General features: G+C 40.7%; 1 protein-coding gene across 9 annotated transcripts; it reads right to left on the bottom strand.

The window, feature by feature from the left end:
- Positions 1-1,346: 1,346 nt before the first annotated feature.
- On the bottom strand, positions 1,347-10,980 carry dab2 (DAB adaptor protein 2). Of its 9 annotated transcripts, none has more exons than XM_028025440.1 (15): positions 10,775-10,980; positions 8,273-8,536; positions 6,910-7,049; positions 6,661-6,759; positions 6,440-6,571; positions 6,282-6,365; positions 5,990-6,016; positions 5,886-5,918; positions 5,738-5,800; positions 3,929-4,531; positions 3,346-3,463; positions 2,680-3,270; positions 1,860-2,044; positions 1,700-1,789; positions 1,347-1,622 (listed from the first exon to the last, which is right to left on the bottom strand). In XM_028025440.1, exons 2-14 carry the CDS (start codon positions 8,400-8,402, stop codon positions 1,718-1,720), a joined length of 2,277 nt encoding a protein of 758 aa, XP_027881241.1. In that variant the 5' UTR covers positions 8,403-8,536; positions 10,775-10,980; the 3' UTR covers positions 1,347-1,622; positions 1,700-1,717. The 9 variants fall into 9 exon arrangements, with proteins under 9 accessions (XP_027881241.1, XP_027881244.1, XP_027881246.1 ...); XM_028025443.1 differs by having other exon boundaries at positions 1,347-1,607; XM_028025445.1 differs by having other exon boundaries at positions 1,712-1,789.
- Between the last annotated feature and the right edge of the window lie 5,735 nt (positions 10,981-16,715).

The following is a 16,715-nucleotide window of genomic DNA, read 5'->3' as shown; positions in this document are numbered from 1 at the left end:
TCAACAACCTTTTCTGTGTCGATACAATTTACAACACGGAAAAACCTCAATTGTTTCCAAAACTGAAACTTGCCAAGCTGTTAATTCAAAATGTAGTTCATGTCCTGCCTGACTGGCTTCAATAGATTTAACTTTACAACCAAAGACTTTATATAGGAAAGATATAGAAACTGAATAAAATAAAGTCATGATAAATTGCGTAGCAGAAAGTTCCCATAACCCTTTAAACTTCAGTGTTTTGAAGTTTATTAGACCAACGCAAAGTGGTGCATAAACACAAGAGATAAATAGCTGGTTTCCATACACCAACACAAAACCTTAGACTTTAACTGGGCCATTGTACCAAACATAATTTCATCCCAACCATTTCTGTATTTTTAAAATCGCAATTGGATGCAGTTTTTTTTTGTGAGACATCAGTAAGAGAAAGCAAAGATGAATGCACCCTACTGATTTCAAAAAAGGGAAGCAACAATATTCGACTTTGTGTTCGTCCATCACATTAATGAAACTTTGAATTTGAAAGATGCAGCTCTAGATAAGCACTGCTGCAGTATTTTGCTAGTGATGCTGATAAAAAATAAAAAAAACATTCATCCAGCAACAATTTCTGTAGTTACAAACTGACACTTGCTCATCCTTACAGCAGTAAAAAAAAATTAAAAAATCTAAGAAAGCAAGGCTGTCAGAATAATTGAAATTGTGTTTATGATTTAACTTCAGTTTGGTTCCCTGTTATGTAGACGGCATGTCTCTCAGAGCAGAACTGACTGTATTTGATGAAACATTACAGTTGACAGAACATAGTCAGAACTTGTGTTAAAACCACAACAGCCGACCAATTAGAGAAACTCAATGTTTCTCTAAGTGCATGCATTATGTTGGTGTGTCGGTGCACATATACCAGAGACATCACACCTTAATGCAGACTTTCTATACTTATCAGTAGCAGTGGTTTGAGACAAATAGCTTCAACCAGGTCACAGTGCAGAGACTAGAGGAAGGAGTTTTGTGCATAGTTTGTCACAAAGTGGTGATGTAAAGTGATCGCCCGTTTCGATGTTTTACTTTTACAAATCATGATCTGTAAAATTTGACTTGACAAACTGATTTCTATAAAATTACAATATTTAACAAGATGCTTCCATAAATATTAGTGACAAGTTTTAGACTGAAGGACTGCTTAAAGCTCTAAAATGTAGGAGAAAAAAAAGAAAATCTATATACAAATGTCCATGTTCTCAGAGAGCAAGCCAGTCAACTCACTTCACCTCTTGTAGGATAGAAAAGCCAATTGTAATTCTTGATTCTTTGCATCATTGCGAAGGAAGCAACAGATCAAACAATTTACTGCATAATTTCAGATTTATTTCTTTTACAAAGATAGCATTGGCAGTGAACATTTAAACATCACAACCCTTTCATCAGAAGATCATACCAAAGCATTTACCAAGTGGATCAGTCAACAGGAACAACAGTCAAAGGTTGGTGTGTTGAAGACAAAAAAAAAAAAAAGGGTGATTCAGGGACAAGAATAAGTTCATTTGGATTGTCTTGCACATGGCAGCTTGTCCTGAAGATAAAGAGGTGGAGAGCTTTGTTTGCCCCTGTAATTCCTTTCACTGTAAAGCATTAAAAAAAAAAAAAGGCGTTAGGTTTGTTCCCTTATGAAGTAAGGAACAAGCAAACAGGTACTTACTCATGCGTCAACCTGTGGTCAAGCAAAAGGATTACCAAATGCATCTCCGAAGGCACCTGAGGAACCAGGGGCCTGAGCAACTGTATTCTGCTAAAGAAATGTGTTTCATCATCAAGAGTATCTGAGAGAATGCAACATCTTACTGATCAAGTTTCCTTACCATGGGTGCTCCAAAAGGATTAGGATCTGGGGCGCCAAAGGCTTTATCAAACATGTCCTGACCGAAGCCTTGCCCCAGCGTTTGTGCTGAATTGTTGGGAACTGGAGCAGAAGAGAAGGCGGCATCAAGGAGGCCAGGAGTCAAACTTGGAGCAGGAGTTTGCACAGGTACTTGCTTTGCAGCATCTAGAAAGAAACTTGGGTTTCTTAGAATGTACTGTAAAATGGTTTGCATGAAGGCAATGCCAGTTATGACTCCATTATGTGCTGTGATTTCAGAGAAAAGTAATTGGAGTACTGAAAGGTTAACTAGCGACCCAAATAAGGAGTTTTGAACAATTCAATAATTATGCAACAGCACAAATGACGGTATGTTTGTTACTTTCCAGTTCATCTAAAACTCAAGATGCATTGATTAGATCTGGTCAATACATACAACATAACCAGACATCAGGCCAGCCTGATAAAAGGCCAGCCCCTTGTTCTACATTTTAACCAAGGGCTCTGGATCCTCTACTTGAGAAACGATTGCTTGCTAGCATGGTCTCTGAAGTTTTCAACTTTACCCAATCACTCTCTCTAGAGAGAGAAAAAAAAAAATTTCACAACTTCGGTTCCCTGATTGGCCTGGTTGAAAACCTCCCGAAGAAATTCAGCTCAAATGTGAAAAAACCCAATGGAAAGGGTACATACAGCCCGTCATCAATCGTCGTCAATCCCATACTGCATCATCAACAGATATGGGAACTATTACTGATCAATCTCACTTCAAAAAATAAATCCAAATTATTCCTTTATTTTAAAACCATGAGCTATCTTACCATTATTAGCAAGCGAAGACATCCGACCGATGTCGAAGTCATCATGGTCTGCAGCGTCCTGGGCCACACCCACTTTATTGGAAAAGTATTCATCGAATGCCTCAGACTCTTTTGTGGCGGGTGCAGCAGCACTTGATGCAAGTTCCCCTTTCCTGGCTGGGATAGCGGGAGGTTTGGCGAGCTGGAAGTTCTTGAACATGTCCTTCCCACTCTTCTTCTCCTTATCTCCAAGAGGATCCAAAGCAGTGAAGGCACTGTTTTCCACTCGGGCCGGGGTCTCCTTAGCAGGCGGCCTCGGAGCGGGGCGTGACGGACCCTGGTCTCCCATCGTTTGGAAGGGATTGGAGGCAGCCGGCTGAGCCCACTGGAGGTGAGGTGGAGAGAGGGGTGGGACACTGAACTGGGGTGCCACCTGCGGACCCCAGGCGGGGGGTTGCATGGCAACAGCAAAGGGAGCTGGTTGCACAAAGTTGGGTCTAGGGCCAGGAGCAGCAATTCCAGGCATGTGGTACATTGTGGCTGGAGCAGGGGAGGAACCCCACATGCCCATAGCAGGTACACTTGTTGCTGGTGGACCCAACTGAAGATTGCCTGGATGTACAAAATAAATAAGTTTACGGTAAATTTACCCAAACTTGGGGAGAGAAAGAAAACAAAGCTAATTACCCAGAGCAGCCATGGATGAAGGAACAACATTTGTAGGTGTATTGTTGAAAAGGCCAGGTGGAGATGTCTCAGAAGAAGCACCAAATAGGTCTGCGCCAAACAGATCACTTGACCCAGCCTAGTTACACAAAATAAGATGCCAATGAGGGATTTGTCCACAACACAGAATTGCAAAAATATTTACCCAAAACTGCTGAAATGTAATCTAGCATGCTCAAAGTAAAACCCTGATTACTGATGTGTAAGCATGCTTCAACACTTACCAGTGCTCTTTAGTCACTTGAAGCATGAATGTTAGAAAAATAGGTTAAGAGCCAAGGTGAAAAAAAAGGAAGAAAAAAAAAAGTGGTCGTTCAGCAGCACAGTCAAAATGCAGTGTTTCAAAGCCGGATCAAACCACCAGTGCAAGCAGAGATAAAGAACATTTCCTGAAAGATTCAGAAGTCACTCGGGCCTTGCATTGCATCTACACGCAGACAGTCAAACTGTCCTTGTACCCAATAGAACCGTGAAAAGGTGAAGTTAGATGTAAACCCCAGCCTCATGCAACCCCGCTGTAACTCTGCCGGCTGTGTGATTTCACCTTTGCATTCCTTCGACCTCGTCCAGACTTAAAGTTCTGTGGAGGTGGGCTTATGACAACAGAGTCGTTGCTATGGGTCACCGGTGCTTCTGGGTTACTTATGTTGTAAGAGACGGGGGACGTTTTCAAAGAAGAGTCAAAAAATGGGTTTTTGGCCAAGATTCCTTGTTGACATTCATTCCCATCCATCATCGTTATCCCAGTCCCCTGTGTTATACTACCCCCTAGTGGCCACTGTCCATTATTGAGTGCAAGTATCATTGATTTACCAGATAGTTCGTTCATCTGCAGATTTTTCCCAGTCTCTCCATTTAAACTATTAAGATTTGTCTTAACGGTGTTGTCAGAAGTAACGTTAAGATTATTCGTAGGTGACTGATGTGCATTATGAGGTACAAAACTATTGGGTTGACTAGAAAGGGGGTCGTCGCCAAATGGATCACTATCTGGAGCAGGAAAGTAGCCAAAAGTTGATGTATTTTTAGAATGTGTGGGTGCTTCACAGTCAGGGCCAAGGGAGTTCAGAAAAGAGGCATCCTTTATGCAATTTTGATTGCTGTCAACTCCAGCAGAAAAGTCCAGCAACAGAATGTCATTAGATTCCTGGTTAACATGGACAGTGAGAGAAAGAGAGATCAATAAATCAATTTCAGAGAGTGCATATTAACAATCACATTGTGTGAGAGACAGGTTATTTAAAGCTGCTACAAGTCAAAGGTTTTAACCAAACATATCGGTGTGCAAATACATTTGGCAATTAAGCCAGAAACACACTTTAGGGGTGTAGAGAGGGGACCAAAAACTAAAAAGCTCTAGAATTATGTGCCCACAAAGGCTTTCAATTGAATTTTGAGATTATGTGATGGACAGTCTGGTGTTACTGTAAAGTAGAAGGAAAATATCACAGCAGTGTGACGTGCATTTGCATTCAGCAATTACCAGATTGGCCAAATCGCCACCAGCTTTGCACAGTTTAAGACCATAATCTTAATTCTTTAAACAATTAAATTATAATTTTCTAATCTTGCCAAAGATCCCAGATTAGAATACAAAGCAGTCAAAAAAACAGCTGCATGGATATAGTGGCACACGCTAGTGGACCATTAACCAATAGGCATCTTCTAAAGGAGTAATGAGAGCTAAAGACAAATTTACACTTTATATATAGGAGGTTTTTGAAAGCCTATCAATAGTTTTCCCTCCTACTTCACATTTATGCACTTTTCTATATTTAGTACTGAAAACCACAATAAAATGCATAAAGATTTTTTTTCCCCCCCTCAATATTTGGAAGTTTGAGTAGGAATATTTTCAGAAGGTTTTATTGATCTTCGGAAAAATATCTTCGATTTAATGTGGGCAACAAATCAAAAAAATCATGCACCCAACATTTTATTTTTGTTTGTGTCAATCATTGTTGAATAAATAAAACACTGGTCGTTTCTTGAAGTAGCATATTAAAAATGTTCAGGGGTTTTCAAAAAAAAAAGCAAAAAAAAAAAAAACAGTAAAACTTGTAGCAGCTTTAAGGTTAAGACAAACTATAAGATTGGTAAAAGGTGAATTACCCAAATTCTTAAACATGTCGATTACCTCCAGAACATTTTTTTAGTATGATGTTTAAATATTACAAATTTTTTTTTAAAAAACAGTAAAGTCATTTTTTTTTTCAAATTGGATTTTTAGCAAGTGTTATGACAAAAAGACAGTGGCACACACCGATACAAAGTATTAATATTAAGTTGCCATAATATGACTCCAAAAATAGAGTTTGCCCAGATAGAGATGACACAGCAGCTGCAAACTTACTTCTGGAGCCCTGATGTCTGGGGGAGTTTTAATGTCTCCAAAAAGGTCGAGCTGTTCCGCCGGCTGGATATTAAAACACAATATTAAAGCCAACACACACGGGGAAAGAAAAATTTTAAATAAATCCCAGACACATAGGAATTCCTACCTGTGCAGGCTTTGATTCATTATTGTCACAATTCTAATGAGAGAGAGGAGAATATTAAGAGGAAGTCTAACTTTCCTGAAAACAAGAAGCTTTAGCGAGCTTACCTCTGCAACTGCAGAGCCATTTTGAGCCTGGGAAGAGAGTTACAATGTCAATGATTATACCTTCAATAAATTTTGCCGACATGAACCTGGTCAGTGAACTAGAAGAATGAGATTCCCTGACAGAACATCGAGAGGCACTGTTGATTTTCAGGAGGTACATGCAGTACAGATTGTATCTTGGCAGCTAGGCCAGATTAAGACAAACTGTTTTGTTCCTCCACAAAGAAATACAGACAGTGCCCAACTTTAAGAGGGAGGCGGAGGAAGTTGCAGCTTAAAGCTAAAATGTTACCTTCTCTGAGGACTCTGCTTCCTTCTTCCTCGTGTTGAAGATTACTTGGAAAAGATCTTTCAGATCGATGACCAAAGGTTCTGCCTGTGTGATTCCACAGAAAACAAAAGTCTCAGTGCTGCCTGTGTGAATCTTAGATTTACTGCTCATGTCGTTACCTGTTGTGCTGTTTTTATGGCAAAGAACTGATGCTGTCCTTCAGCCCCACATACATATCCAAACGCTCTGTTGTCCGTTACATCTCTGGCAATGAAGGAGATTCTATTCACCACATGCTCATGTTCAATTACCTGATAAAAAAGGGAACGGGGGAATTTTACAGTGAGTTATCTGAAATGCAAATAGTAATCCTCCACTTGCAACATTAAACTAGACTCACTCCCGACTTTTCATCAATGATCCTTATACCAGACATGGAAATGTTGACCCAGATTCTCTGTTTGTGCTTGCCTTGGGACCGAGCAGCGACCGCCATCCCCTGCAGAGGGGGGGGAGAAATAAATAAAAAATTAAAATTTGTTCCATTGCAGGAAATTTGTTCATAAAGTCCACCACAAGCACACAGGAACAATATTAAAAGTTAAAAAAAGATTTGACTCCAGCTGAAGTTCCGACTGTCATGCCGTACCTTGAGCTTCATCATGGAGTCCTGGCACATTTTGTCTCCACGGGCCTCGGAGACGTCATCGATACCGATGAGCTTGGCTTTGTACCTCACACCGTCCCCCTGAAACCTGCTCAGGAGGTACTCATCTGTCTTCTCCACAACTAAAAACAGAAAAATGTTTATTATGCGCTTAAACCGTTACATATTTAACATTTTGACAAGCAGTTTCAGACAGACCAAAAATGCTACATCAATTGTGTATAAGCTCCAAAGACATTATATGACGTCCTATTTTAATTATTCTGACTTCTAATTTCAGCGTTGATCAGCCCGGAGTAACTGAGCCACTTCCTGCTAGTAGAAAATGTACGAGTTCAGTTCCGCATAGTACAGGAAAACAGGAAATCGACTGTAATCGTTGCTTGTAAACGCAGACAGGACACATCCTGTTGTAGGCTCCATTCATTACCCAGACCTTGAGTGGACCAAGACTGCAAAAGGCACGTAATGGGTCACAAGTCTTTCAGATAAAACAAAAACCAGTACTACAGTTTTACAGGTACTAAATCAACTGGAACTACAGAGTTTAATATTGATATCTGACACACAAGTCGATCAAAATGTTTGTGTGAAAGTCTTTTTACTGTGCAAGCCTCCTTGTCGCATGAGGAATTTAAGCCCAGCTACAAAATTCAGATATTGGCGCATTTCGTTATGTTCCATTAGCAAGACTTGTGGTTCTTCGTGCAAAGCAAGTGACCAACCCACAACATAGTCACTTTTCAGAAAATTCAATCTTATACACGCACGATAAATTGCTACACAGTGATTTAAAAAAAACAAAAAAAACAAATTTCTCAGGACAAACAAGCAGTCTTTAAACATCGTCTTGGCTCACCATCAAGAACAGTCAGGGTTGTAGCCTGTTAGTTTGCTAGCTTCTTCTGGCTGCAGGTGCTCGCTGCAGCTCAATACTCTGTACCAACTTTTCTAGTTTGAAAAGTCAGATTTCAAACACTTGTAATGTTTGAATATAATATCAATATTACTACAGAAAGTAGTTGTGCTGTGTAGCTAGTAACCGGGGGCACAGAAAGACCGTTTGTGTTAAAAATAAAATAAAAATCTCAAGACTCCTCGTTGTTCCGCCACACCCAAATCAAAGGAATGGCATACAAATCATATTAACTCATGGTTTAAAATCCATTAGCGTTCCTAGAATTTACACAAGCTCTTTATTCCCAGTGAAGGTCCTTTAACACCATTTGAGAGAGGTCTGTAGAGTTACCCAAGCCTTTATTCTGGTATGCTAAAAACTCCCCTCCCTTTAAAATTGGCTCATTAAGAGCCCTAAGTAAGGCAGTAATAAAGTTATTCAACTGACCTTTCCTCTTCTCTTTTCTCAACAGGCCCTTGGGTGTGGCCGTCAGAGGAGATGGGGGTGGGCTGTTGGTTGAGGCTGGGGAACTTGGGTCAGCGGTTGCTGGTACACCGTTTTCCACCTCTGCAGACATCGCGTGAAGGGGTCCAACTTTACGGGACAAGCGACAATCCTAGGCGAAGCAGGCTGCAGCTCAGTGTTGCAAAGCAGAGACGCGTCAACCAGGCATATGACCTAACACCCACTCATCCTTCTCTTTTAGTTCGTCTGGAGTAGAAAAAGTGAAGTGGACAGAGATAAGCATTGGTGGAAAATATAAGCTTGAAATTAAGGACTCCTGGTAAGTCTGCTTAAAAAAAAAAAAAGAAAGGGACATTAGACTGTAAGGCTGTAGTTAAGAAATTGATTAAGAGCTTCACTCATTTGCCCAGAAGCAAATTAAACTACATGCAATAAAATGTTTACAACCATATAAAGCACCCATCAGAAACAAGCCAAACAAGCCATTATGACCAATAAAAAAAAACCTCAAGACCACAAGACACTTTGACCTTCCTTTAAAAGGGAAAAAAAAACAAAACTAAAATGCAATAATGCATTGCAATAGTTTACTTAAAGTGGAATATTTAAAAATGCAATGCTGCCAAGACTATGTGGTTTAACATCTTATAAACGCCATCCTGACCGTTCATTATGCACCTAAATACTCGACTGCACAGATTGATCAAAAGTTTTCCAGAATAAATCAACAATGCTGGAGAAAAATCCCAAATGTGCCTACCCATGTTCAGTCAAACCACTGACCCAGAAAACAAGCAACGCAGCAGAAGTTAGACAATCTGTGGTACCCACACAAATGATTTACATTCGTTACAGCACAGGCGCATCTAATGAGTCAAATCATCACTGCAGAAGACTTGCAATTCCAGGCAATCAGCTACAACAGAAAGCCCACAGAGCCACCAGGGCCCTCACAGCCACAAATCCTGCCGTACCCAGTTAACAGACATACCTCAAGGACCGGCTCCAGAGGGAACACTGGCTAAAGCGCGGATGTAAAGAGCCCGTGACTACCGTTGAGCAGACCAAAGGTTGGAAACGGCCAAAGGTTGAGCAATTACCTAAGGTTAATCTTACGCTAGCAGAGCAAGGGATCTCGTGATGCCCAGCTGAGGAGGAACAAGAGGAAATTGGTGCCTTTAGAATGATGGTTTGCCCACAGTCCTCTTATGCTTAAGCCTTGGAGGAGGAATGCCAGACTATCAAAACCAGATAAGTTTAGGAGCAGAAGAAATGAGACCCGATACAGAGAGAGATAAAAGACAGCATACCTGGCAGTCAGCAAATGTGCTGCAGCTTGGTGCCAATAATCATCTGGCAATGAGCAACACCTGATCGCACAAAGCAGAGGGGTGGGAGGCTCCACAGCTGACCCTCCATCTGACTCGCTACTCATTTGGTTTAAAAAGAAAAGAATAAGGTATCTGGGTTTTAGTTGTACAGTTCTTTACAACAGCTACTGCGCAACTGTAAAACAATAAACCTCAACATTATCTACCAGTGATGGTGTTGAACACACACACCAAGTAGCACAGCAGGATGTGTTGGCCCCATCATTTGCCATGTAAATTACTGCAGGCCACTCTGACACACTTGCTGATTTTGTTGTGCTTAGAAACTGCGGAAGGCAAACTGGAAAGCTTGTTAATTCATCACTCAGATAATCCTGAGACATGATTGTTCTTGGCCATCAAGCACAGCTGTGGCAGACGTCCCCCTGACTTGAGGTAGAGCCTAATAAAACTGGTGTAATGTCAGCACTTCCTGGATATAACAGTTACATTTTAACAAAAATCTCAAGGAGTGCCTGTCAGGAGGAAAATTTAAAGTCTAGAAGGTTTTTTTTTTTTTTTTTTTAAACGTACTGGTGTCACAACAAGTTAAACTTGACCAGAGGGAACAAGCGTGAATCTCTGTGTCAGCGGAATCATGGCAGTGCTGAGTGCAGAAGTGTCACAATGTAGGGCCATCAGGAAACGTAAACTTCTGCACATCTGGAGGAAATCAGGGAATGAGTCAAGTCTGCGAATGAATGAGATGGTGAAACACCGCAGGGCCCGCTGTGAACACGAAGGGCAGTCGCGTCCAAAAAATGCTTTCAGAATTAAAACATAAATTCTCCGAGGCGGTGCGCAGCTAAAAATACACCTTTGAATTTCTCCCAGAATCAAATGAAGCACTTGAGGTAAAAGGGTGCGCGCTTGGACCAGAGGCTGCAGAAAATGTTATGAGTCATTAGAAAACAATGCATTAGGCTTAACCTTCCAAAGTGATGTCTGGATACAGCTGAAGTGACAAAACAAGGTTCCAAAAAATGTCTTACACTCGCTACAGTGAGACGAGCAACTCACAGACACTTTAGTAGCTCTGTTGCATCACCAAACCAACAACCTGTAGTGTTGCTGATTGATGGAAAAACGTCGTCAAAACGACACAGTGACGTACCTGTTTGAAGGCGCGCGGTGACACGACGAGCTACTTCGTTGTCGCGGCTCTGCGGCCAAATGAGGACGAAAACACAAAACCAAATCACAAACCTGGCTTGGGACAGCGAGCAGGAGTCTGACTTTTTCCTGCTAAATACCGTGGACACGCAGGGCAGACTGCTGCCAGCTCCAACCTTTAACTCTTCACCGACTGACTCACTGCGGCTTTAAAGTGGCAGAGGGGCGGGATCACTTCTGGGAGAGAAGGACCCAGAAAAAAAAGGCTCCTTTTTTGTTGTTGCTACATTGATTAATTGACAAATTGATTAAGGCAATTTGACAAATTGATTAAGGCAAAAAATATACACTTTATGAGATATGGTATAGTCTTACTCAAACTAATCATTTAATTTGGGAGTATATATTGAAGTTTTGCAGTATTTCAGTTTGTTAAAAAAAAAATCAGGTTTTGAATGTGGGGCCTGCAATAGGGGGTCAAAAATAACCTGTGGTACACACACACACACACACACACACACACACACACACACACACACACACACACACACACACACACACACAAATGAATAAAGAAAGAAAATAATAGACTTACTTTTTCATTAAGGCTTGCCACCTATAAATACAATAAATACTGGAAGAAACGGATCACTCGTCGGAGCTTGATACCAACTGTATAATTTATGTAATTACCTATTTTCTTATTTTTGTTTTTTCCTTGTTATCACTCAACTGCTCCTGTCAAACTAGCTGCTCTGTAATTTTTTGTTAGAGGGGGGTCTAACTGTTCAATGTATGTATTTCAAGCTTATATGTCTCTAAAACTGCAAAAATAACAAAAATAAAGTTTAAAAAAAAAAGAAAGAAAGAAAATAATAATAATAATAATACCCTTGAACAAGTCTTATATGTCATATTTATAAGGGTTCCCCACCAAGCTCGCTCTATATCTTGGTTTCAATCCCTGTTAGGTTTTGTTTTCTTACATAAACTTCCTACCCTTTGTTCTGTAGTTTTGGTTATAAACATAACTATTTATGTGAGCTGGATTATATGGAGGTATTCATGACCCCCGGCCAAAAAAATATGGAACAGTTAAGTTTTGTACTTCTAAAACGAATACCTGCGCAAGTCTACGTATGCAAATAAAATGGAGTGTGGACAGAACACTGTTGGCGGATCATCCGGGAACATCAGACGACGAGCTGTGTGGGAGTTTGCTCTGGAAAGCAACGATCCGAGCGCATTATTTCATTAGCTATTGATAAATAAAAGCGCTAGAGGCTACCTGCTGGGTTTTTTTTTTTTTTTTTTAAATCTGTCAATTTACTGACCTTATTATTATTATTATTATCAAAAAAAACATCATTTTATTTGCTTATTTCAGTCAGGTGCGCCCCAACAGATGCACCGTTTACATGGTTGGTAATGCAAACCAACCGACCCAGCCCACCGGTCGCTTCACCGGTTGACAAAAGGTGCAGACCCAATGGCTGCACTCCTCACTGAGCTGTTGCACCTGGCTGATTGACAGGAGACACAAGGCGTTGTCAATGGATGAAGCAACTGAAATGGTTAATTGCTTCAACGGGGCAATAAGCAACTTAGAAAGCTGCTGGTTGTTCCCATGTCTGCTGAGTCTAAAATCTGGAGTAAGAAAGAAAAATAAAGTGTGAACATTGTAAAAGGTCAACATACAGGCAGACATTAAAGCACAAGGACCTTAATATATGTAAGCATTTTCACAGTACGTCTTTAGCTAGCAACAAAAATATGTTGTCTTCTAGCACAGAGCTTTGAAATGGATTTAAAGGGCCTATAATAATGTTTTAAAAAGCTTAAAAACTTGACCAAAGCTGAATCATTGGTGACCACCTCAAATGTTACTTTGTAGACAGGTGTGGCTCGCCTCCTCACCGCCTCATCAAGCAGGTTAATGGCTAGTTGTTGCTATCCATCCATCCATCCATTTTCTGTTCACCCTTGTCCCTAATGCGGTCGGGAGGGTTGCTGGTGCCCATCTCCAGCTACGTTCCGGGCGAGAGGCGGGGTACACCCTGGACAGGTCGCCAGTCTGTCGCAGGGCATAGTTGTTGCTATTTTGATTTTAAATGTGTTGTGAACCAGCAGGACCTGCTAAAGGAGCTCTGATAGCAAGTAAAACTAACTACTCGTCTTTATGCAGTCAAGACAAACCCAAACAGGTTTGAAAAGTTAAAGAAGTTTCAGTTCTGAATACGGTTATGAGCTGAACAGCATTGAACACGACCAAGATTTCCACATCAAGACACGCTGGGTCACAAGTGTAAGCCAAGCAGAGATCAGGAAGTAGACGTGTCATTATCCAGCTCTACCCACAAACAGAGGATTTCAGAGCAAAGGGTTCATCACGCCACACACAAAAGCGGCTTCAAGGAGAGAAAGCCCAGCGAACGAAAGGTGGAGCGATTCTAAAACCGCAATTCTTTATGCACGCGAAGGAATCCTTCTCCAGAAGATGAAGCGGAGAAGAAGAAAAAAGTAAGAAGACGACTACGGTGACTCAAATGTTGAAGACACTAACATTCACAAAACACAAGAAAGCTAACAAGCCACTTACTAAGGTGGGAGAATTTTTTGACAGTGAAACAATCCACTCCACAAATCTGGCCTTTATAGAAGAGGGGGAAAATTAAAGAAGTTGTTGAAGTTAAAAACAAGAAATGGTTACAAGTCATGTAGGAAATGTAGCAAAAATGTGGAGGAAGAAAGAAGAAACTGAACGTTTTGGGAGTGTTTGGGAGACCTAGCAAAACACATCGCCCTGAATATGCCCTTCCAACTGTAAAACATGGTAGTGGCAGCGGCGTCCTGTGTGGAAGTTTTTCTAAGGAAAATACATGCCACACTTTTCAGAGGAGTTTAAAAGCTTCAGGTGTGTTTACACTGCTTATTTGTGAGAAAGCGGGATTATGGTGGGATAATGTGAGTCATTTGGAATTGGTGCCCAAATTTTCCCACATTTGTTATGCAACATTTTTGGGTCTTTATGTGAGAAACCAAACGAGGACATTAGTTGTTGTGATTTAGAGAATATCATTTTAAGCTACAGTACTGTATTGGGAATAGTGGTATAAAAACAAGCTAGACTTTTGACGCATCTCAGTGCTGCATGTTTGAACTTATGCGATTTATGCTTTAACTGAACCACAATGAAATCATATTATGAAAAGGAACAATGAGGGAAGACTAAGGGACTAGAAGCAGGGAAACTAAAGCCCCACTCCTGCCAACGCAGCAGAATTTTTTAAAGTGGAGGCCCGACATTTCCTCTGCCGCGTACTGATCTGACTCCAGTTCCAGAAAACCGACAACTGTAAGCGGTCCACCATCTTCCTTTGTGTGAACACCTTTGATGTCATCCAGTGATTCAGTAATAATGGTTTTTGTCTTTGCTGCTGTAAGCAGACGGTAGCCGTTGCGACGTTCCCAGGAAGAGAATCTGCGAGTCGCAGGAAGTGGCTCTGTTTGCTGTTTGCACAGGCATCAGTGAACGTTTGTTTTGGATAATTAGAGAAGGAGAGACGGGCCATTAGCTTAAAACCTGGGTTTGCATCATTCATCGACTGAGAACTTGGAAGTTAGTCGACATAAAAAGAAAAACCCTTTGGAGCCTGACTGTAAACTGGATGCATGTCGGCGTCAATGCTGACATCAGCTATGATGTCATTGTGGCTCATTTCTCTGTTCTGGTTCGCTTTCACTTCTGTAAACTTGCGGTTCAGTGCGACGGTGAGTCGTCGCATAAAAATGCTTTACAAATATGTTTTAGATAACTATTAATTCAAAAAAATGTCAATATTTACCAAAGTACACCTTATTTTCTAACTGCTTAAAGTGTAGTGTGTGTGTGGAACTACTATTGGTTTGGCAAACAGGTTGGATCTGGAAGGTAGTTGCCCTTTTGGCATTTAACAAGTGGGCAAATAATGAATGAAGCACATCATCATGAATAAACAAAAGCATAAAAATAGCAGGGCCTAATCTTTTTCTCATATGAATAAGGTTAAATTCTCCGTAGAATGACGATTAAAAGATCCTCAACACAAGATCAACTGTAAAAATGAAATTGTAAAGTTAAAGAAAAATCACCTAAAGACAAACTTAGGTTCCTTGAGAAAAATCTTTTCTGCAGCTGCAATTGATAATCCATTTTATTTAACTACTTCTACAAATCGGTTATTTTCCTCCACGTACGCTGAAGCCCAGATTTAGGGTGAAAGGTCATCACGTGAGGCAAACAGACCTTCGTGGCCTTTCTGGTAACGACATGTACAGTATAATTGTGCTATAAGTTGGGCGGCAGATAAGTGAGAGCGAAGAGGACACAGGAAGGATGTGCTTCCTGCTTTTTATCCTGTGTTCTGGTGACAGAAGAGCAGATTACCGACGAGCCTGGAGTCTGACGTTCCCTTTGTGGAGCGATCAGCCACGGGACGAAACATTTTCATAACCTACAACTTAATAAAAGGAAGCTTTCCAATAGACATAAAGCTTAAACCTGAGAAGGATCTTTCAATTAGAATAAGCTTTTATATATTAGCTTTTAAAGGCAAATTTGGAGTAAGTTTAGTGTTTGCATGTGTGGGGTGTTAATAGTGTTAATGCTGCTGTGGATTTAGAATTGACCAAGTTTCTTAGCCTTTACAGAGTATTTTCCATTTTGAGGTGGTCCCAAAATGCCAAAATAAAAATCAATAGCACTAATTCCTACTATTAGTATTTGTTTTTTTGATGGGACGTACTTTCAAGTTGAGAGTTTAGAAGTATTTAAGATTTAGGTCCACTGTGTTGTTCCATTCTAGAAGAAATATTGGAAAAATCAGCAAACCCTTCATTTAATTTGTTACTTGCTTCTAGCATGACGCTAATTTAATTACTTATCTTTGCCAATGAGCTCCAAGCTTTTGGGGTCGGAAAGTCTCCTTACTATGACCCTAATCTTTAGAACGCTGTAAAATAGTTCCAGTCTGGACTTTGACTGGGCCACTTCAAAATGTTAATATGACATCCAATCTGGAAGTCAGTCTTACCTTTTTGATCCTGCAGAGGAGGAAGGTGGGGGGAATTAGGGAGCCCCCAAATGAAACATGAGACATGTCCTTTCTTTCTCTATCGATGAGTTAATTCAGCAGCACATGCCTGAAACGTTTTATTGTACAACAGGAGATTTATTGAATGTCATTCCTAAAGCTGCAGTTTTGAGATGAACGGAAAAAAAAAAAGTGTTGGAAAGTCGACTCCACAAACAGGGAACAGGTGACACAGATGAGGACGAAGCCACCGGGAGTTTTATTTTTATGATTAAATGCTGACAAAGACGAGCTGGGATTTGTTCTTTCCTCAGTTTGACATGAAGGCCACACGGTTCAGGCACCAAGCATTCAAAGGGCGTCAATTCTGGAACTCGCCGCCACCGCAGCCAGAACTTAAGATAGCCACTTATCTCTGGGCCATAATTGAGGTTGACTTAGATTTTATCCTTTGTTTCCCTCTCTGTTCCATAACTACAACCTCCCCCCTCACCATCACCACCACCCTGGACTAAATATCTAAAAAAAAAAAAAAATCCAAGTAACAGAGTACAATTCCCGCCATCATATTCTATTGGATATAGCACACATTTTACAAAACAAAAACTCTATACAACTGTGCCAAAACAATCTATGCACGCTTCCAAGGTTCTTCTGAAAAACAGGAAGTCTTTCTAGTCAGGAGAAACGTTGGCCAAGAACCTTACCTACCCCCTGGTTTCCTGACAAAGTTGTGAGGAAACTGCAGGAACTTGTAAAAAGTGGTGACTTCAGCACATATTTGTGCTTCTTCACTGGGCTATGACCACATACCCCCCAAACTACCCCAGCTCTTCTCACAAGATGCGTACAATAATCAGTGCAGGGGCA

Source organism: Xiphophorus couchianus, chromosome 8 (assembly GCF_001444195.1).
Source record: "Xiphophorus couchianus chromosome 8, X_couchianus-1.0, whole genome shotgun sequence".
Classification (NCBI taxonomy): Eukaryota; Metazoa; Chordata; class Actinopteri; order Cyprinodontiformes; family Poeciliidae; genus Xiphophorus; species Xiphophorus couchianus.
Note: the sequence above shows the minus strand (reverse complement) of the source record. Positions and strands in the feature narration are given on the sequence as shown.